The sequence below is a fragment of the Sinocyclocheilus rhinocerous genome, unplaced genomic scaffold (assembly GCF_001515625.1).
Source record: "Sinocyclocheilus rhinocerous isolate Xijiao unplaced genomic scaffold, SAMN03320098_v1.1 scaffold90, whole genome shotgun sequence".
In the NCBI taxonomy this organism is placed as follows: domain Eukaryota; kingdom Metazoa; phylum Chordata; class Actinopteri; order Cypriniformes; family Cyprinidae; genus Sinocyclocheilus; species Sinocyclocheilus rhinocerous.
Window position 1 is genome coordinate 1,550,066 of NW_015657969.1, and position 21,818 is coordinate 1,571,883.

The 21,818-nt window shown below is 38.4% G+C and overlaps 2 protein-coding genes across 2 annotated transcripts in view; one reads left to right on the top strand and one right to left on the bottom strand.

The window, feature by feature from the left end:
• Positions 1–10,372: 10,372 nt before the first annotated feature.
• Positions 10,373–16,347, top strand: LOC107721893 (aristaless-related homeobox protein-like). Its single transcript, XM_016530092.1, has 5 exons — positions 10,373–10,605; positions 11,310–11,859; positions 13,492–13,537; positions 15,012–15,340; positions 15,778–16,347. The coding sequence occupies exons 1-5, from the start codon at positions 10,422–10,424 to the stop codon at positions 16,031–16,033; spliced, it is 1,365 nt and encodes a 454-aa protein (XP_016385578.1). The 5' UTR covers positions 10,373–10,421; the 3' UTR covers positions 16,034–16,347.
• Positions 16,348–20,446: 4,099 nt separating this feature from the next.
• LOC107721886 (DNA polymerase alpha catalytic subunit-like) overlaps positions 20,447–21,818 on the bottom strand; it is a 65,604-nt gene continuing 64,232 nt past the window's right edge. The window contains exon 37 of the mRNA XM_016530083.1: positions 20,447–21,411. Coding sequence (XP_016385569.1) covers positions 21,269–21,411 — 143 coding nt within the window. The 3' untranslated portion in view covers positions 20,447–21,268. The remainder of the gene's footprint in view (positions 21,412–21,818) is intronic.

Genomic DNA, 21,818 nt, shown 5'->3' on the forward strand with positions numbered 1-21,818 from the left:
TTTTGTAGCATTAAGTTTAACGATTATATATATATATATATATATATATATACGTATAAAATTTGTGTGTGTGTGTGTAGGTTAATAGGGATTTCGCCTAGGGCGTCAAATTGGCTAGAAACGGCCCTGTCGAGGTTGATATAAGATTTAGAAAGTAATAAGTCATGAAACACTTTTTAGATACAGCGATTAGTAAAGTAGTCTAATTACACTGTTGAAGATGTAATTAGTAGCTATTAATTAATTAATTATGTTTTTAGACTAACTTACCCAACACTGGTCACAACCCTCTCCATCTTGTCAAACATATTTCTAGTTTTATTTTTGTATTTATTATAACATGTAGATGTCGTGTGGATGTAATATATCAGATTTAACAAGAAAACCTGCTGATGATCACAAATCAAAATGCAAGACGTCATGTTACTTTAACTGATGCTACAAGTCTAAGTCTATAAAGGAAATGTGTAACTTGTACATGCTTCATCCTGCACTGCACTTAGAAGGCCAGAGCTGTTCGAATGCTGTAGTTGTTTCCATAATTTAAACATAGCCAACAGGCCGTGCCATTATGAAGGTTTGTGTCTGGTTCCACAGTATGACACTGAACTCAGGCACCGGTCCAATTGTGCATTTCTTTCTGAGAAAATGAATAGGCGTAATAAAAAACAGAAAACAATATCACGTCGAATCAATTTGCTTCTTTCATTCCACACACTATTCCCTTTCTCTCATCTTTTGGGGAGGTGATGTGTTGGTGGGGTAAATTATGGCAATTCTCATGGTGAGGCGCAAATAAACTCAGAGCGGCAGAAGTAACTGTTCTCTACTGAAGCGTGCAGCTGTGCCGAGACTCCCGCTGGCAGGCCGTTTAGGTGCTGTGCTCAAGTCGAGAAAGACTAATGCTGGAAAATATCTCGACCCAGTCTGCGGAAATTGATCTGCTCCTCAGGGAAAAAATGACTGATTTTAATTTTGTCACGCCTCTCTCTCTCTCCTTTCTTAAAGTAAGCTGCATTCTTCCACAGGCAATAGAGTGACAAAAATGCCTCATGATAGGTGCACAGATGAGCAAGAGTATTTTCTACAATATAGCCTTGATGTTCTCCTCCCGGACAAACTACCATGTTGATGGACTTGAAATCAGTCCCCCACACATTCCTTTCAGTGCAATTCACAATCACAGGATGCAAGGCAGTCCATAAATCCTGGAAATTCAGGATAGATGGTAGAGCTACTGTGTATGGATTTTTGGAGGCACCCCAAACCGAGCCTGATGCATGAGCAAGTGTATGATAAATGTGCTTCCAAATGCTGCATCCTGATCCCTCTCACCTCATGCTGCAGTTCCATTTACCGCTGAATAGATTTGCCGAGACACCCACTGTCCCATTTTAAAATGAAGAGCAACTGGCCTTGTTAAGGGAGTCTCTCCAGTGGCTGTAATGTTATGCAAATGGTTTAATATGAAGATAAAGACAGTAGTGGCATGCTACGCTCTACCAGTTCAAGCCCCGGGGGATCCTCAGAGCCTTCACTAATGAGAGAGGGATTATTCTGGAGTCATTAAATGGTGCCCTCCCTGACATTTCTCCCCTCCTCCCCTGGTTATGCCCATTAATGCACTGTACACAGACTTTAGAGATACCTTTTACCACCGGCTCCTGTTTTTTTACACATCAGAATGTCACTGAATAGCAAATTACATTCTCTTCCCACAGAGAAAATTGCTTTTGAATTGCTTAGTTATAAGAAATTTTTTTTTTTTAGGAAGGAGGGGGTGAAAACATGCGAAAACATAATTACTTGTGTTGAAAATCTCATTGGCAGTTGTTGCTGCTGGTTGCTCAGGAAATTTATTTAAGGAATTATGCGGAAATGCATCTGTGTGCGTTTATGTTTGGACATGCACAAGAACATGCACAAAAACTGCACTTTTATTGACGACTACTACTAGTGCATTAAGTATAATATAACTGACACAATATCGCACAAGCTAGACGAGCTAGCTATAATGGTTCAGATTTGGCGAGATAGCTTAGCACTAATTTCAAAGAACAGCAGGGATTCAGGTAATATCTGATGGATTCACAATTGCTGATACTGAACAACACCTGCCACACTCTTAGAAATAAAGTTACTTTATTGGCATTGATGTTTTCATGAAGAACCTCTAACTTCCATAGAACCTTTGCATGGAACAAAATGTTCTTTAAAGTGGAAAAAGGTTCTTCAGATTAAAATGTTCTTCACACAGAAAAAGGTTCTTTAAAGATGGGTTTACTGAAAGGTTCTTTGGGGAACCAAAAATCGTTCTTCTATGGCATCGCAGCAAAAAAGGTTCTTTGAAGTAGATATATGTTCTTTAGATTATTAAAATGTTCATCTCAGAAAGAAAACTGGTTCTTTTAGGAACTGTTCACTGAAAGGTTCTTTGAGGAACCAAAAATGATTCATCTACACTCTTAAAAATAAAGGTTATAAAAGAGCCTTAGAACCAATTTTGGTTCCCCAGAGAACCTTTCGTTTCTTAAAATAACCATTTTTTCATAGTGTGGGGATCATTTGAATAGTCTGAAGAACCTTTTTCCACTTTAAAGAACCTTTTTTGCATCAGATGTGTTCTATGGATCTCAAAGGTTTTTCTTTGAACCATCAATACCTACAAAACCCTTTTGGAACCTTTATTTTTAAGAGTGACATGTTGCATCAAACTCATTCTAAGCTCAAGGAGGAAATTTGGTTTGAGTTTTGTGAGTGAAAGAGAGAAAAACAAAGAATTGATAAGTGAATGGCAGACAAAATAGTGGATGACCCATGGATGTCTACTGTAGCTTTTTGACTCTGTTAAATTCCTGTTGTTGCAAACAAGAATGAGACCGCAATGACCCTGAGGGACAGACCGAATTTATTGTTACAACTTCCTAACCACAGGGACTCCAAACACCAAGAAATGGAGGAGTAAGAAATCCAGTATAGATTGCATGGCTTCACTCTGCTCCCCATCATGCAGTTCAGAGCTGCAACCCGGGATCAAAACGTTTTTGTCTCTTCCACTAAATTGGTCTGGAGGGCTTGGAGAGCAGTCAGCTTCTACTAATGATGCCCTCCGATACATTCACATAAAATTCTTGGTCTTTTCACACACATTGCAGCCCATCGCAAACACACAAACAAAGCAAAATATCCCCTTTTATCACTGTCAGCCACCCCTGACCACTTCCAATCTGCCAGCAACAGGGAAGCAAAACAAACATAACTATGGGAGCTAGAGTCCTGAAGGAGAAAAAGGAAGAGGGGAATAGAATAACTGGCCTCGTGTGGAGGCAGAGACTGGAGACAGGGATGGAGCTGGACTGAGCCAGAGGAGAGCTGTCACAGCAGCCATTACCATCACAGCTGAACTCCAGAGAAGCCATCTCAGCACCACGCAGGAAGCTAATTTCATTTGAGATGAAGTCTCTGATGAACTGCTGGGGATTATCCCCTATATAAGTATCCACAGACCTCGTTAACAATACCCCAAGACATCATGTTTGGTGCTTTATCAACATCTCCTGGGTCTGGCTGAATTAATCATATAGGCAAGCAAATTTTAGGCAAAGTTTAGGCCTACAGTGCAACACCAATTTAGGGTTTTTCCAATTTTCTTTTGATGCCTTCCATCTCCACTAGATGTCAGTAGAACCAATACAACACAGTGGTTATGTACAACCACTGGCCATTTGATCGAGATGGTCCTCACTGCAGAACACAAGATCCAGGGGGCGAGGTTGGATCCAGATCCAACTCCTCCCACCTTACATATACCTAAACCTACCCGTCTCCATCCCCTGATCCCTAAACCCACCCATCTCCACCCCTAAACCTACCATCTCCACCCCCCTAGATGTGGATCCAACCCTGCCCCTGGATTTTTGTTCTGCAGTGAGGGGCTATTGATTTGATCGCCTGTCACAATACTAGGTCTGCCATACATCAAATGTTGATTGACTCAAAAAATAAAAAAAGCCTTACATACAATATAGGCCTTGCATCTTGCATACATTTTTACATTATGAATTTTGTGACAATAAACTGGCTTCTTGCATATTGTTGCATATCTTGCATATTGCTCTATCTTTAATCTGGCAGACAAAAGGTTTTCAAATATCAATAATATTTTAAAACAAAATGATATAACTTTTTTAAAATAAATAAATAAACTTAAAAAAAAAACTATAGGCTACTTCTACCAACATTGCTTTTATCAAGAATTTCTACCTTTTAATGAGATTTGTAAAAACATTTTACATTTTTTTTACGTTTTACAATCCCATAGGCCTACACCACAGGCCTACACATTTTTTACTTCAAGCGCCACAAAATAAATAATAATAAGAATAATTTTGATTCAGAAATCGAAAAGATGTCCACCATAAAAGATTTAAGTCATTTCTGAATGAAATTATTATGCTTTATTTTTATTTATTTATTTATTTATTTATTTATTTATTTATAATAACTTAATAGATCGGGGTAAAAAAAAAGCGTCTTATATAGCCTCCTATGTTTCAAGATGGTAAAATATTATTCCATAATACATTACCTCCTTCTGTGATGTTCTCCGGCTCTGATAAAGCCCAGCCAAATGCACGAAATTCCTTTTCCTGATGTCGTTGAAAACCTCTTGATTACTTCTTTTATACGATCGTCTAAATGTCATTTATTTCCTTGTGTCGTTTTTCCAAAATTTACATAAAACTCAGACAAGGTCAGATATCAGCTAAGTCCCTAATTTACTCTAATCAACTTTCATTTGCATGGCGATATTTGCGCGCGTTATTGACGCTAACTGAATAAATGGACTTCTTCAAACTCAAGGGGAGAGGTTTTGATAAGCTCATGGGAGAAGAAGAATAATTTGCATGTATTACTTTGATTAACTTAATGAAGGATTGTCATTCTTGAATTTAGACATTCATATTCTTTCCAAGAAGCAATCAATAAAGGGCAAGAGCACCTCTTTCATCAGCGCACATTAACCCTCTTTACAGGCAAAAAGAAATAAAATACAATAAATATATGCTAAGTCCAGAAGCCCCTGTACACTTCTTCAGGCCAAAACGGTAAGATCGCAGAGGCAAAATTGTTCCAACTCATATTTGTGACCTTTCACCCAAATGCATTATTAAAGAAGTCATTCCACGCTTCACGTTCCACAAATCGATAAGAATGCAGAGAAGACCTCACCGTCTCCTCTAATCTACAAAAAATGACATTCAGTCAGACTTATTTGAAATGATGCACAAAAAAAAAAAAAAAAACTTGAAAAACTTCCAAATGAGGCCAGTCGCCCGCAACTGTATGAGTATGGAGGACGAAACCTGCAAAAACAATAAATAAATAAATAGAGGGTGTCAACCATGGACTTGGTCGGGGTCATGTCATAGCTGGGGGCGCGGCTTTCCTGTTGACAGGAAATGCATGGTGTTAATCCAGTATGGCCTACGTAAAGTAACTTTTTCCATTTAACAGAGCAAGATACATAAAAAACTGATCTGTATTGTCCGTACAGTATCTGTGACATTACAAACGACCCAAAGAAATGGCCAGTGTCGTTTCCTGACATCATTTTTTGTAACCCGATTGAGTCTCCAGCTAGAGACAACTGTAATATCAGTAGTAAGATAATAATCAGTCACCTTGACTGATGAAGTTAATACTCATGCGCAGGCAAACGCTCAAGCGCGTCACACAGGATCGGCCTACTCTTGCATAATTGACACCCTCTCATTAGCATGTTGCGCAGAGGGAAAAAAATGTGGAACTACATTCAGAAATAAATGAGTGATCAAAGGAAAATAGTTAGGATGAGTTTAGCATTTCCTTAAACATTTTCCATTTGCCCACCAATTTATATTATTTATTTGCCTACTTTCATCACATGTATAATTATTTATTTATGTATTTAAACAAGAATACGTGTATTTATGCACACATTTATTTATTTATTTGTGTATTTATTTATTTATTGTTTTTGCAGGTTTCGTTCTCCATATGTGAGGCTACTGCACCGTAATATAAATTGGGGTTGGAGAGGCAGGGGTCGTCAAACAAACCCAAATAAGACCTGAGTCCTGGAAGTATACAATATTTTAACATAAGTAGTATATATGTTCAAACCACTGTTCCAAAAGACGTTTAGCTACTTACCACAAAAACTGGCTACAAGAGTGCGCGAAATAACTGCCAGCGACACAGCGAGCAAGTGTCGCATTCGCTTGAGGAAGTTACCATAGCAACAGTTCGCTGTCTGCTCTCAGGTAGGATCGTGCAAAAAAAAAAAACACACACACAGTTGACCTACTGTAATTATTTAGAGTTTTATTATAAACATTACAAATATAAAAACAAAAACGTGTTTATTTAGAACGTCTTTAATATTTACGTCATAGACATACAATTTTCAATTCGACCTGCCACACAGAACGCGTTTTTCTCTTCCACAGCACTGCTTTTCCATTGTTTTTCTATGCAAACACGCACGGATGTGTTTGACTCTTGTGCTCGCGCCTTTCGCCTTTTGCAGCGTCTTGCGCAGGACGCGGAGTTCTAAAAACACAGTTAAAAGAAGTTAAACTTTTATCATTCCACTGCCCGCGTCTCCCGTCCCTTACGAAAAATAACCGTGGTTTTATTATTGTAAAAGTGTCTGATTACCATTTGTATAACCACGGTTTTACTACAAATAGCATGGTTAAACTACGGTTAGTGTAGAAAAACCATGATTAATTTGTTTTTACCATGATTTAACTATGGTACATTTTCGTAAGAGGTTTTTCGAAGCATTCTGTGTGAATGGCCACTGGTTCGAAAAAAGGTAAGTTTAAGAGAAAGTGCTTGAAAACCTGCCATTCTTATTCGAGGATATGGGCTAAGCCAAAACTGGTGCATAACTTAGAAGACAGGATTCTATTTAATGTTCTGAATGATAAAGGAAGCACCTGTTTGGTGAGCTGAAGTTGAAGTGAGATAGGCTAATCAAAGTTTTTGTCAGCCCTAAGACAATGGTCCCTCTGGACCGAAAGAGAAAATCGGCACTAAATTCATTTAGTCTAACTGTTGACTTCTGCATCAATGAAGCAGTAATACCCCAATCTACATGAATGTCAGATGTCGTCACTCTCAGGCTATCAACCTGTCATCTTCATTATCTTTATCATTATTGTCTTACCCATGTAAACAATGCAATGCACGACACTTAAAAAAGTAGTTTACCCAAAAAATAATATGATATCATTTACTCACTCATATATCAGTTCAAACTTGTATGACTTTCTTTTTTTCCCTGAGAAACACAAACTAATATATGAATCAAAATTTGGGCCTGCTGTGATTGTTAGTAAACTCAATAACTCACAAAAAATAATTGTGCTAATTAACAAACATTAAATGACTGTTGGCCATGGTTGTGAACTTGGATGGCCACTGCAAGTCATGCATCTGACAATACGATATGTATTAATAATGTCTGTGAGCTGCAGACTCTTGATTCCTAATGGATGCCGGAAAGCATTTAGGGATCAAAACGGAGCAAAGTCAAGTGCCACTCAGCATGCACAGAAGAATCTTTCTGATAGCCTGCACAAATAAACAATAATAATTTGCCATGCAAGCAATAAAGCAACTGTGATCCTATTTACTTGTGACTTCAACGACAGGATAATCTTTGGTTAAAATGTTCTTCCTTCTTCTCTCCCTCTTTTTAAATAAATTCAAATTATCGAGTCAGTTGAACAAAATTAGAGTCCTTTTGTTTTTATTAGTGCGTATTACTGTTGAAAATTACAGATGATCATTGCGTTCTAGATTGCTATTGTTGTTCCGATCATTGACTGTCATTCTAAACTTAAGCTAACAAAGTCATTAAATTGACTCCCTCGCGCTCTCATTATGCGTGGTGTTAATAACCACTAATTAACTTTGCTTACGCGAGCGTCTGAGAGCACATCTTTTTGTTCGCCCTTTCAAGCAGAGCAGCATCCAATTAAGTCACAGCAACAGGAATGAAGACACACCACCTCTGGAGCACAACTGTCATCAGTGTGGCTCCTAAATTCAACAGTGAGCCGCTAACCACACAGTAACCTCTACCACCAACTAATTAATAATCGGAACTTCCTGCTCATGTCTGTTTTGAGATAGATAGATAGATAGATAGATAGATAGAAACCACAAAATGTTTTAAATTAATATTCAATTATCCGTGATTATCCACCATCAAAACGAAATGTGGCGGAAAACTTCCACATGAATTACAACTGATGATTTAAAATAGGATCAATCACGATTCAGTTCTTGTTTATTTTTTTTGCTCAACCGACTGGATTTATCCATGAGCGCTGTTCTTAACACCAGGAGATGGCGCTGCTTGAAAACGTGGGCGTGATGGGGTCTATATTAGGGATTTAGACACTCCAAGGCACAGCTGTTGAGCTGTTGGTATAACATCACCGAAACGATGTAAAGTGTCACCTACTGTTACTTACAGTTTGAAGAAAGCTTCTTGTTATCGGAACAGGGGGTGGTTTGCATAAGCGTAGCCAAAACCCAACGGATTATGGGCCATGTAAACCCTGCAAAACAGAAGACGATTGTAGAAATTATCAAGTTAGGCTGTTGTGAAAATATGACACACTGTGGTATCGGGTAATAGAGGAGCGTGAAACTGACTGGCACCCACTAACAGCTTGCCTGCCCGCACGTAGAGCGCTAAATAGACTCAGGACTGAATATGGGAAAATTGCGCATTTTTTTTTCAAATGCGTGCGTGTAATTAGTGCATTTAAACAAAGCGCGGATGTCCTGCTGGCGGTAATAGTCCCTGACATTTCTTTTCTTGGGTTAATAACAGAGCGCGTATAAATGAATCAAATTGTACCCCCAAATTACATAGCGACTTTAAATACCCGTCTGCATTACGCGCCTGCTTGGGGACGAGGAAAAATGTCTTATATTGTTATTATTGTCATTACTCTGTTCTGTTGATCTGCTTGTAGTTGGTGCTGAAGTTGCAGCAGGAAGAAGAAAAAATAATTCGTCGTAACAGTGTAAGTTCAGTGTTGTTTATGAAGAATGTTAGAGACTTTTTAAACTGGTATCTCAAAGTCCAATTAAGGCCAAACGTCAAAACTTTCACAAATGTTTTTAAGCTCGAGCATTCTTCACATACAGTATTTTTAATCTCAGTCAGTACCAGAGCAGAATCATATAACCTATGAAGAGGACAGAGTAAATTGCAGCTTCGTTGCAAGTTTGGGATTGAATTGTGAAAATGATCCTTTTAACATCGATGGGTCTGAGCGGAGGGTCATGCCATCCGCAGTAGGTTAAATAGACTTTCATTTAAAATTACATTCTCAATCTGTCTTCTCCAGTCTTCTGGAGTCTAGTTGCCTGCAGTACGCTCTCACCGGCCTATTATCACCACCCTCACTTTTTAAGTCAATCATCTATGGCTATCTGATCGCTTCACTCTGAGAGGATAGGCAATTAGGCTAGGTGTGTGTATACACACACGAGGACCAGGTGAACAATTCACCCGGTCAGGCCTTGCCTCTATGGGCTTGTATCTCCTTTTTGAAATGGCTATGACACAGAGAGTGTAAAATAACATCAAATAATATCACAACTAAACAGATAGATAGACAGAACAACAAAAATATATATATTTTTAAATGGCTAAAATATACATGTATGGCACGAATAGTAACAAATAATATAAATATAATAAAATAAAAAATGATAGTAAAACATGATGATCTTTCAGCATTCTTCTCAACAAAACAAATAGGTTTGTGCATTTTTTGTATAGGCCTAGTGTATTTTAATTCTGACTTAACTGAAGATCCCTTCTTATTTTTATTAATTGTATTTTTATATATATATTTGGAATTTTAAAAAGACACGATATAATAATAATAATATACATTTTAGTTATGATAAAAATAAAACATCCAGCATCTTGGTAAGTAAAACATGTTTCTGAATGTGTTTTCCCACTTGTTTAGATAAATCATTTGATTTCAATTCAGAGTTTTTATTTATCTGCAACGTAGGCTATTTAGTCTTTCTTAATTAATCTAATTTCAGTCTAAATGTGGAGGTGCTTATCCAGGAACTCCAGTAATCCATCACAACATTCGCTGAGTTCATACCGTTTAACTTTTAAAAGAAAAACATATAAAGATCCCCCTTGTTCCCTTGGGAACCAATCAGATTTGCGTTACACTTCAACGCAACAGAATGGAGAGCGGAGCTACAGTGGATCAGTGCATATGGCTAGCGGCCAGGGTGGGATAGGCAAGAGAGACGTTTCAGATACAGTGCGAGAGAGAGAAACAGTCACCCACTAGAGCACAGCCTCGGACGATACAAATATGACTAGTCAGTACGACGACGATAGCCGCGACCGAAGCGAATGTAAAAGCAAGTCGCCCACCGTGCTTTCTTCCTACTGCATAGACAGTATACTGGGCAGAAGAAGCCCGTGTAAAGTCAGACAACTGGGAGCGCAAAGTTTGTCAGTACCTGTCAGATCGAACCACGACCAGTCAGCTGAAGGTAAGCGCCATAACGCTTTGACGTTATTTATTTTATGCTGTTTTAAGTTTTGTCACAAACATGGCATACAGTTAATTGATTTCGCGCGCATTTAACTTCACAGTTGTAGAAATGTGTACAGAAATAGTGTCCTGGTGGTCAGAAGCAACACCTGGGTGTGAAAAAGTCCTGAAAGTTTTGAGAACCTCTCATATTAAAAAAATTATAATAATTAAACGAGTAGCGTTGAAATGCTTCATTTGTTAAAATAAATGTTTTAAAAAGGCTTCACAAGTTTATGCCATTTGATAATCTTTTTAATTTCTTTAGAAAACCGTGAAAGAATCCATAGGACTTCTAAATGGACCTTGATCATGCTAACAAAAAAGTATATAGCCTAGCTAACCATGTTTTTGACCATGGTAATCATTCAGTATTGTATATATCAAATTACCACTTGACAGCCATCACTGTACTAATATTGAAGAACCTGTAAAAAAATAACTTTTTTTTTTCCAGCTAACCATATAATAAACTCAAAGACCTTAAGCAGCAAAAATGGTTCTTGATATGCTCTTGGCTGAACCACCAAAAAAAAAAATTTTTAAGAGTGCGTAATATTTATAATACCCCCTAAAGCTTAACAAATTAATGTGCGTATATAATGTTGTCTTAATTTACAGTGCTTGGTGCTTTTAAAAATATTACATTGTTTTATTTTTTAGTCACCTCTAAAGAGATCTCGTTTGACTCGGACATGCACCTGCCGCCCAAAATGCGCCGGCTCTACGGCCCTGGGGCGAAGTACCTGGACTCCGGGAGGGGATTTCACGAGCACCTAGAGAAGGGTGAGAGGGAGAGGCTGCTGGACCAAGCCTGTGAGAGCCTCAAAATCAGCCAAGCGCCACAAGTCAGCATCAGCCGTAGCAAGTCCTACAGGGAGAACGCGCCCTTCAGCCAGAGTGATGAAGGCCAGAGCCCCGAGCACACGGCCCAGGAGCTGGTGGAGCTCAGCACGCTTAAGTTTGAAGAGGATGTTGTCAAAGAGGAGGCGTGCGGAGACGCCAGTCTGTCTCCCAAGGATGAAGAGAGCCTGCACAACGATGGGGATGTAAAAGATGGAGAGGACAGTATGTGTCTGTCGGCCGGCAGCGACTCGGAGGAAGGGATGCTTAAACGGAAGCAGAGAAGATACAGGACTACCTTCACCAGCTATCAGCTGGAGGAACTGGAGAGGGCCTTCCAGAAAACACACTACCCTGATGTGTTCACCAGGTAGATACCGCATATTATGGTTCATAGATTTTGACAACAACGATGACAGAAAACAATAATTCATAAGTCATATTATGAACAAAATGCATGCCTTAGAATATGTCCGAGTATTTTTTCTAAATATAAAAAATGTAAGTAAATAAAAAATAAAGGTATATAGGTGAATTCAGATCTGTATACATTTTAACTATCATTATATAAATCGAAAGAACATCAATAGTCCATACTTTAATTGATTTTTCCAATACAAATCTAGTAATTCGATGAATTTAAACTCTAAATATTTGTTAACATATATCAAATATTTGTAAAAAATACAAAGCCCAAAAATATATCTTTTTTGAAAACATTTCATTATGTAAACATCAATCAATTCAAAAAGGTCATTTTCATGAAACAAAACCTTCTGTTGTGGATATACTATATTCCGTTTAGAAGCTCAATTTTATTCTGCTTTGCTTTTCTAGAAAATAAAATTGCATCCTTTTTATCGTTTTATATTAAATGGAGGAGATAATCGGCGTGACATTCTGTACAATATATCAGAGAAATAATCACTCAAATGTGTGCACACTCGTTTATGTCCTGTCCTGTACAATTTATTCTTATACGACTGATAATAACATTAATACTGCTGGCGCACAGTACCACTGTGAACATTCGTGACCGTCAAAATAAATATATGTGGGCCTTAAGAGAGCTCAAGACCAGCAGCAGCCTAATTCAAGCTCAAATGTTAATAGATTAATAGATTTAATTAAGATGTTTATTTAACTGTGACTGTCCTGAAGGGGTTTAGGCACATTTTTTTGTGTTATTGATAAAATGCAAATTTTTGGGTTCATGTTAATTTGGAACAACTTTAGAAAAGTAAGCCATAAAAATGCCGACAAGACAAACTGAAATATAGGTTAAACATTACAAACAATTAAAAATGTCATGGTTTTAAATAAAATAGCATAATAAAATTAGGCCTATTTTTATAAGGATGTGATGGTATTACTTATGTCATGGATATAAAATTTGAGTTACACTATTTTGTTTATTAAATATGTTGCTATACAATTGATGTCCTTTATTTAATAACTAACGGAAATCACAGTTTACGAAATTTGAACGTTAATAAGAATTTTGTTTTTGAACTTTATTTTGAAAACATTGCCCTACATTTATTCGTAGTCAAGTTGCATGAAAGAAAAATAATCAATATGCCACACAACATAAGTCTATCAAATAAAAAATATCAGTCTGCCTAATGACAAATTTACCCGAGGACCGTTTTTCTTTAACCAAAATGTTCGTTGTTGATCACGAAATATCGATGTTTTTATTGACGTGGTAGATAATTGTCAAATTTAGCAGGTATATTTTCAGTAAATGCTCAATTGTCATATAATAGTCTAGATGCCATTATTTCCATCATTATGTTGTTACAGTCAGTGCACTAAAGCCTCGCCCAACGAAACGACCCATTATGAAAAACGTACAAGTTATCCGTTCGATTCTCATCAACCCCAAATTGCTTTGATAGGTTTCTGACAATTTAGGCAAAATCTGTTTTCTTACGGTGTTTGTGAAGGGAGGAAAAAAAAAACCTGCACACATTTTGATGATCTATATTTTCTATTCCAGAGAGGAGCTCGCGATGAGGCTGGATCTGACAGAAGCGCGCGTGCAAGTGAGTGCTTACTTTTCTTTCTTTCTAGCACAAAAATAAAACAAAACGGGAAAAAATAGATATAATTGAAATGCATAATAATATTAACGTGTACTGTATAAAACACAGTTGAGAACCTTGACTCCATTCAGATGTTAAAAGGATTTCAGTTGTAGCGAATTGAGAAAAATTGCCTATAATATGACAACTTGTCGACATTTTGAAGGTAAAGATTAACACTAAATGTTGTGAGCCTGCGAATTCTTGCAATTTGCTTACTTATAGACGTTAAGACAATATACCTAATGGTCTATTATTTAATTTCACTTTAAAGTGACAATCGTAAACTTGGTTAAATGACCCTGTACGTCATGGCAAGGTCTTTCCTGTTATCGAAAGTTATTATACACAATAGAGCGAACATTTTAGCGGCAATTACACAGACGCCCCTGATTCATAAAAGCGCACTTAGCGAGAGAGCAAACACTGCTGTTCCAGGGAGAAAATGGTGTTTGAATTCTCATCGCCTGCGCGGGGGAGAGGGAGGGGTAAGGGGGGATAATGCTATTTGATTTCCCATTTTGTGATTGCAATAGACCGGCATTGATCCGATGCTTTGCACTTGGAACGAGTGAGAGACTATTAAGGGTGTTTGCCACCCCTCCTTTCTCTATTCAAAGCGTGGCTGGCATGTTCAAACCCAACTCTCATAACCAAAGAGACAGTGCAAACATGAGGAAGCTACCAGGGTTATTGGCTGTGTAAAACAACAGATGTCAATTTGGAGATGTGGGAGAACAAATCACTTAACAGGCTAGATCAGGAGGTGATAAAGCTAATAAATGCCCCAGGGGCCACGTAATGCAAAACTGTTTGGAGCATTTGTAAGTGGGGGCAAGGTCCCTGTTGGTTTGTCTCTTGACACTTTCCTTCATTATGAAGTCCCTATCTGCAGGTCATGTTCTTGCGGCACAACCTGGTGGGGTTCAGCAGGATAGGAGGGGGATCGCGGGAAAGTTAAATAGCCTTTTCAAGCAACTTACATTTGGAGGAATTTAATTTAAGTGCATTAATTGTTATTAGATGCTGTTCAGCTGTTATTCCGGCATCTTTTGTTAACACGGCTCTTAATTACCACGCTCCACCCTGTTTTTTGCTCTGCCCGAACCAGACTTTAATTAGCAAAGTTAGGGTAATAGACCGTAAGTTTGGGGCCATGTAATTACCCTTGACTTCCAGCCTATTTGACACATCATTAAAGCGAACCAAATATTGCACATGAACAAGAGCGACAAGCTCATGCTTAAACGACCATGCAGGCTGTCAGGTGAAATATTAATGGCATTGGATCAGAAACGGGAAGGGACAACTTCTCAAGGCCAGCTATTTAAGCATGTTCCTCACTTCAAACTTAATCGCATAGATGCATTCATCTGAACACCAGCAGTTATTATTAAAGTTAGGACTTTAATGAGGCTTCTGTCCCAACTCTCAGGTTTGGTTTCAAAACCGAAGGGCGAAGTGGAGGAAACGTGAAAAGGCAGGTGTCCAGGCTCACCCCACAGGCTTGCCCTTTCCCGGGCCTCTGGCAGCCGCTCACCCCTTGAGTCACTATCTGGAAGGAGGACCCTTCCCACCTCACCCTCACCCAGCTCTGGAGTCAGCGTGGACCGCCGCAGCAGCAGCTGCTGCTGCTGCATTCCCAGGCCTGGCACCACCCCCAAACAGCTCTGCCCTCCCTCCTGCCACACCCCTCGGCCTAGGAACCTTCCTGGGCACAGCGATGTTCAGGCATCCAGCCTTCATTGGACCTACTTTTGGCAGGTACAGACCATTTGCGATCACAAGGTTCCAAAAGGGGGCTTTGCCAGTGATGCCATAGAAGAACCATTTTGGGTTCTCCAAAGAACCTATCAGTAAACAATTCTTAAAAGAAATATTTTTATTAGTGTGAACATTTTAATAATCTAAAGAACCTTTAGACCTCCAGTCTAAAGATCATTTTGTGCAATGGCAAGGTTCCATTGATGTTAAAGGTTCTGTGGAACCATAGATGCCAATAAATAACCTTTATTTCTAAGAGTGTAATATATATACGTATATATTAATAACCACATCTAAAAATGCCTATGGCTCTTCTTTGTACCCTGGACTCATCCGACTGCTGCTAAACCTAAAGATTATCTGTATAATCATTGGTGTGAGCATGTTTCTGTATGAGTGCAGTACACTGTATCACAGGAACTCTCTCTTCTGTTTAGACTCTTCTCAAGTATGGGTCCTCTGACCAGTGTTTCCACGGCCGCTGCTCTCTTGCGCCAAACTGCACCGCCAGTGGAGGGTCCAGTGCCGCCACCGACAACCCTGCCAGAACCTTCTTCTTCCTCGTCCTCTATGGCCGCCGACCGCAGGGCATCCAGCATTGCAGCACTGCGTCTCAAAGCAAAGGAACATTCGGCCCAGTTGACCCAACTGAACATCCTGCCATCTGGTAATGCAGGGAAGGAAGTGTGCTGATCCTTCTCCTTAAAAACAAAACAAAATATTAAAGAAACCATCTCAACAAAAAGCATGACCAAATCCGTTTAGCACTAGCACACCGGAGACCCATTCGACACTGGAGTCATCACCAAGTTACTGTGCCTCCCACTGGACATCATCAAAATGTACACAGTGCACCAAACATGTTTCAAAACCCTGAACATAAAGATTCTGAGTGTAATGTAGGCACCTCAGAGGGTAAGTTAGGGAGGCTGTGCTTGGTAAAGTCATTAAATAAATTTGGTAAAAAACTCATTTACACCCACACAGAGAGGAGTCATTGGAACCACGCTGCAATACAAACAAAACTCGTCATTTCTTCCTAGTCTTCTCTCAGTGCTCAAGCAGAGATGGGTCAATATGCCAAAGGGAACTATCACAACCAGCTACCCATCCTGAACCATATCCATTCATGTTTTTGGCCTCAATATTGGCAAAACAAATCAAATTTCTGAAAATGAATACTCAGCTTTACTTTCTGTTTGTTTCCCACTCTTATGTTAAATATGATATTTAGGAGAAAAAAATAATGAAAAAGAAATGTTTTGTTTTAAGGAGGAACAATGTGAAAATCTAAACTTTAGCCTGTTTACTGATCTGCTAAGGGTATCCTGTATATATAGCTCTGTTTAAAAAATAGTTTATTTCAAAAGATGTTTTGAGAATATGCTCTCGGTGTAGTACTGTAGGAATGGTTTCACGTAGATTCATCCTTTGTTCGTTTGATTCAGATTTTAGATTTTTAGATGATTATTTATGTCTTCCCGGTAGAGAGCTTGAAATCCAGACCGGGAAGTTTTGCTATTCAGTGAGAAATGTCCCTGTCGCGCGCAGGGACCAAGTCGGAATAAAAGAAACTGGTGAAACAGAGATCCTTCTGTATTATTTACAAATGATAATGCGAATTGAATTTAGTGAAATAATAAGTTTGCACTTTTTAAAGGTTATCAATAATTTTATTCTATGATTTTTATATTTTAATAAAAAGTTAAAAATTAAATAAATCACACCATTGATATAACTTGGCAAAAAATTAAAATATCTAAAATTAAGCAAATAAAACTGAATTAAATACATCTTCACATATTTAAAATAATATACCATTTTCCTTGGTAAAATTAAATGTGTTGATCAAAAAAAAAAACACATCTGCGAAATATTGCTAATATTTTTTTTTTTATCGTAAATGCTTGAATAGCCGCAAAAAATTTGATTCTTTTACAATCTAATGAGCATACACATATATATGGTTTTATAGTGCCGATTTATAGTCATAAGAGTTCATTTCTAGAAGTAAATGGGCAATTATTCAGTGGGGAGCCTGGAGTCAACAATTTAAGTGGTCACTTAAAACATGGATCAATTACCATAGCAGCTCAGTGTAATGCTAAAACATTTATGTCGTGGAAAGATCCTTTTTTTTTGTTTGTTTCAGTTTGCTATAAATGATTGAGAATAATTTATGTCGAGCATAACCAAAATAACGTATTTATTTGTATTTAGTCAGATGATGATATTCATGACGGCTCTATTCTTCAAGCCTTGACAAAAAGCGGTTTGTAATTATTCTGCCATCTCATCCGTTGTAGGCCTTACAACTTGTAGAGGCGTTAAATTGGACGCAACATCTGTAAATGCCCAACTCCGTTAAGTCCCTTTCTCATTAATGAAGTAACAAGCAGTTTATCAAAAAGTCTTTCTTTCGAATTCCTAGTTTAATTCCCCAAATCCCTCTTCGTTGGATCTCACGCGCGAAGCGATGCCATTACTGCAATCAATGTGCTCCATTCAAACGAAGTCATTTTCGCCCATTTGACCCGTCCATGGTGTCGAACTAAATCGCGTGAAATTACCTCAAGGATTAATTTTCTCCTTTATCGCGCACGCCGCTGAAAAGATTTCTCTTTTCCTTGTTTTACCCGCGCTAATCCGTTTCATTATGACGCCACAAACAAGCAGGATCAGTGAAGATGGAAACGAACGAAATGAAGACGGGTTGGGAGGCGTGGGGGATCAGTGCTCTATAACGCCCAACAAATTCTTCTCCTAAATATCTCGCGCTAAGGACCCCCCTCTAGCAGCAAGTCCATATTAAACATGTTGACATGCGAGAATATGTTCAAAGAAGCATTAAGCAAAGGAAACCAATTTTCTCTCCAGTGCCATACCTCCAAGTGAGGTGCATAGACTTTCCCCCCCTCTATTTGTGGAAGGGACCACTGGAGCGTGCAGCCCACTTCTGTTGGGATTTTTATGAGATTTTACAGAATGCCTTAATCTTATTGTGAACATTATTAATGAATCGCAAACCAATTTGCTCGTAATATCTGGGGAATGCTGGCCACAATTGTAGAGGCATTGACCTGAAGTGCTTAGGGCGACTTTCTCTTTAACTCTTTTTTTTTACAATGCATGAATGAATGAAGAAACAGGCTTTGTGGAGACTTAATTTGCCTCTCTATTTGTGGAGAGTGTGTAGATGATTTATTGCCAATGTTCTGACCACAAAATACACTCAAGAGTGCCAAAACACCTGTTTGGGAACCACCAATAAAAATGAAAGGCACCAAGTCATTCCAGCAAAATGAGTGCATATTTCATTTTCAAAAAGCAATTCAAAACCAAATTCAAACATTCTATCAGACACAAATAGCTTTAAATATTAATACATTTTATCTTTAGTCTTGCACAAGGTCATGACACAATGTCTTTATTAGAAAGAATTTATGTTCCTACAAATATCCAGTTTTTAATCTGCAAATGGTTTACTGTACAAACTCTTGAAAGCAGGGTTCCATTTTTAAGATAATCTTGTACCAACAAACCCTTGTCCTTTATGAGTTAATTATGGATTTTTTAAATGTATTTATGGAACTGTGCATCATTTTAATAACCCTTATGATGGTAACAGGGTCAACACAATGTTAAGCCTCGTAAGTCAAATATATCAGACAGAAAAATAAAATAAATAAATAAATAAAAGGATATATAATAAATAGATTTCTCAAAATCAAAATGTGCAAATTTGCTAAACTAATAGATAGAAACAGCTGAGGGGGAAAAATGGCATGTTCATGGAACATTTTTTTTTGTTTAATGGCAACTTTTCAAAGTCATTATTTACAGCATTTTTGGTTTTTGAGAAAAGACCCACCTATATGCAAACTACAACATTTCAAATTAAGTGTACTTTGACAGTTCATAAATGCATGGTAAAATTTCACATGCATTCCCTTGATTTGAGCTCACTGGGTTGTGCTTCAACAACCAGCGAATAATCACGCTTTTCCATCCCGACACAGCTCGAAACACAGAGGGTAGGTGAAAGCACTAAAGGCGCTTTGATGAGCCTTTCGTCTCCAATTGGAGCAGTAGAGTAAGAAATCACAGTGAAAAGGGCTGAATGGCGGGCCACTGGAACCCTGTCCCCTTTTGGTGTGCCTTAATTCCTTCGTCTCTTTTACCCTCATCCAATTAGTCCAGTGTATTAAGCGGTTTATCATCTCATAGCCTGCTATTCAGAGAAACAAGAGGAGCACTTTGCAATAGGGTCGGCTTTCCTTTTGACACCCACGGGTACTTACATATTCCGCGATGCCATGAATAATAGAGAAAGAATAGGGCACTAATTCCCTCATCAAAGAGAACCTTGTCCACCGCTTTGCTCAACACCACCATTCTGGTCAAAAAGACAGGCAATAAAGCTTAGCATAACAAAAACGAATCATTCTTATTAGCTTAGTGGGGTAAATTAATGCAAAGCCTCGTCTGCATTGAGTGGCCCAGTTTGAAAACAGCCTCTGCGGACACGACAAAAGCGCGTTCACGGTTAAAGGAATGTCCTGTTGAAAGCCCCACATCATGCAACGACTTAATCTCGTAAAAGTGCAACAAAGTTCGGGAACTACCTGCATCTGTTAAGTATTGTTCCGAAGCACACATTAACCTAAATGTATATATGGGCTGATATATGTTTAATACATCAGCAGCAAAGGCCTACAATGCGCAAAATGCCGTCTGTCATGCTGTGGACAGAAAGTAGCTCTTAAGTGTTGCTGCACTCTCCAAGGTCGGTGCCATTAGTCGCAGCCATTTAAGGCGATTTTTTTTCAAGCATGGCATTTATGGAAATTGACATCTGATGAAATGGTTTAAGACATCGTCTAACTGTCATTATAAACACATGGAATGAGCGAGTGAAGCACCACATTCTTAAAACCGACTCGATTTAAGTAGACTAATCTCCTCGCTTTCACACACTCTTGGCTTGCCATTCTCCAGGTCTTGAAAATGGAGCCTTCCATTTGGAGAAGTTAACTCGCCCTCTTCAAATGTGTAAATGTCATCACTCCCTGCAGCATGGTGAAATAAAATTATCAAAAAGGGGGGAAAAAAGGGAAATGTGAAAATTTTATGAAATAATTTTATTGATGTTTCCATATCAAAAACAATTAAGAATCTTGAGACACTTTTATAAGCAAAAAACGTCCAAAATATGCAACACAAGCTGCCAGTTGCAGACCGAACGATGCAATTTGTCTAATAAATTCGCAACATACCAGCTGAGAGCAGTTCAGACATGAGTTCAATCATTTGAAACTCCACAAATCACTTGCTACCTCTGTATCATTGGCTAATTGCTGTGCTGTTAAAGATGAAGGGGGTAGTAGAGAAGTCATTACTGAACTAAGACCCCTTCAAACCGCTACAAGCCCCCCATGAACTTGCCTGTCATTACCCCTGATTGTTATCTCTAAAAACCCTGTGTGTGTGATGCTACCGGGGGAGTGGGGGGCTGGGTTGTGTTGAGAGCGTCTTTAGCCCCTTATCATGGCCATTTTACCACAGATTCATCATCGATTAGACCTGGACAAAGGCTAAATGGGATGGACACAAGAACACAGATTAGAGTGAGAGACAGGTGCTCAAACATGGAAAGGTTCGGTGATTACATGCAGATTGACTGTGAGCTCGTCACCTTTGACCTTAATTCACGTCCAAGCCGTCAGGCACAAAAAAAATGCTGTCAGGGATTACAAATGCACAGTGAGTGAGCTAGTAAATAGCATAGATTACAAAACCACAAGGTGTATTTACAGCAGACAGGAATTAAAAGATGAAAACATAACATTGTAAGGCTTCTCTTGGTAGGCAGAAAGGCAGAAATATTATGCCATATCTGATTACCCAGGTTCACTTCAGGACAGTTGGTCAATACTTGAGGGCTGTAAAGGCCTGGAAAAGTTTGGCGAGGTTGACCTCAGAGTATCCGCTGGTGGAGAGGACTTTGTCTATTACATCCTTCAGCATTTTGTATACACCCTTTTCTTCTTTCCAGCCAATCTTGACGTTCGCTGAGAAGAAAATTAGACAATACGTTAAAATCACCAACCAACACCCCACCCATATGATCCCCTTGCCCTTCCCTAAAATATAACGGAAGCTATATACAGTCAAACCAACATTTATTCAGACACCTTCAACATTTCACACATTATCAGTTTATTCGCTATAGTTTAGAAAATGGTAATAAAATATGACAATAATTCAGAGTTAAACTGTGTCAGAACAAATTCATCTTGATAATGTCAGATAACACTTCAGGTCAAAGGGTCTATTTTTTACTATATGAAGAATTTTTGGGTATAATATGTCACAGTTTACTTTATTTGCGTTCCTCAGTTACATAAATGAACTACAGTGTCCTGCACCCACTAGTAAAAAACTAGTTTGACTATATATATATATATATATAATATAT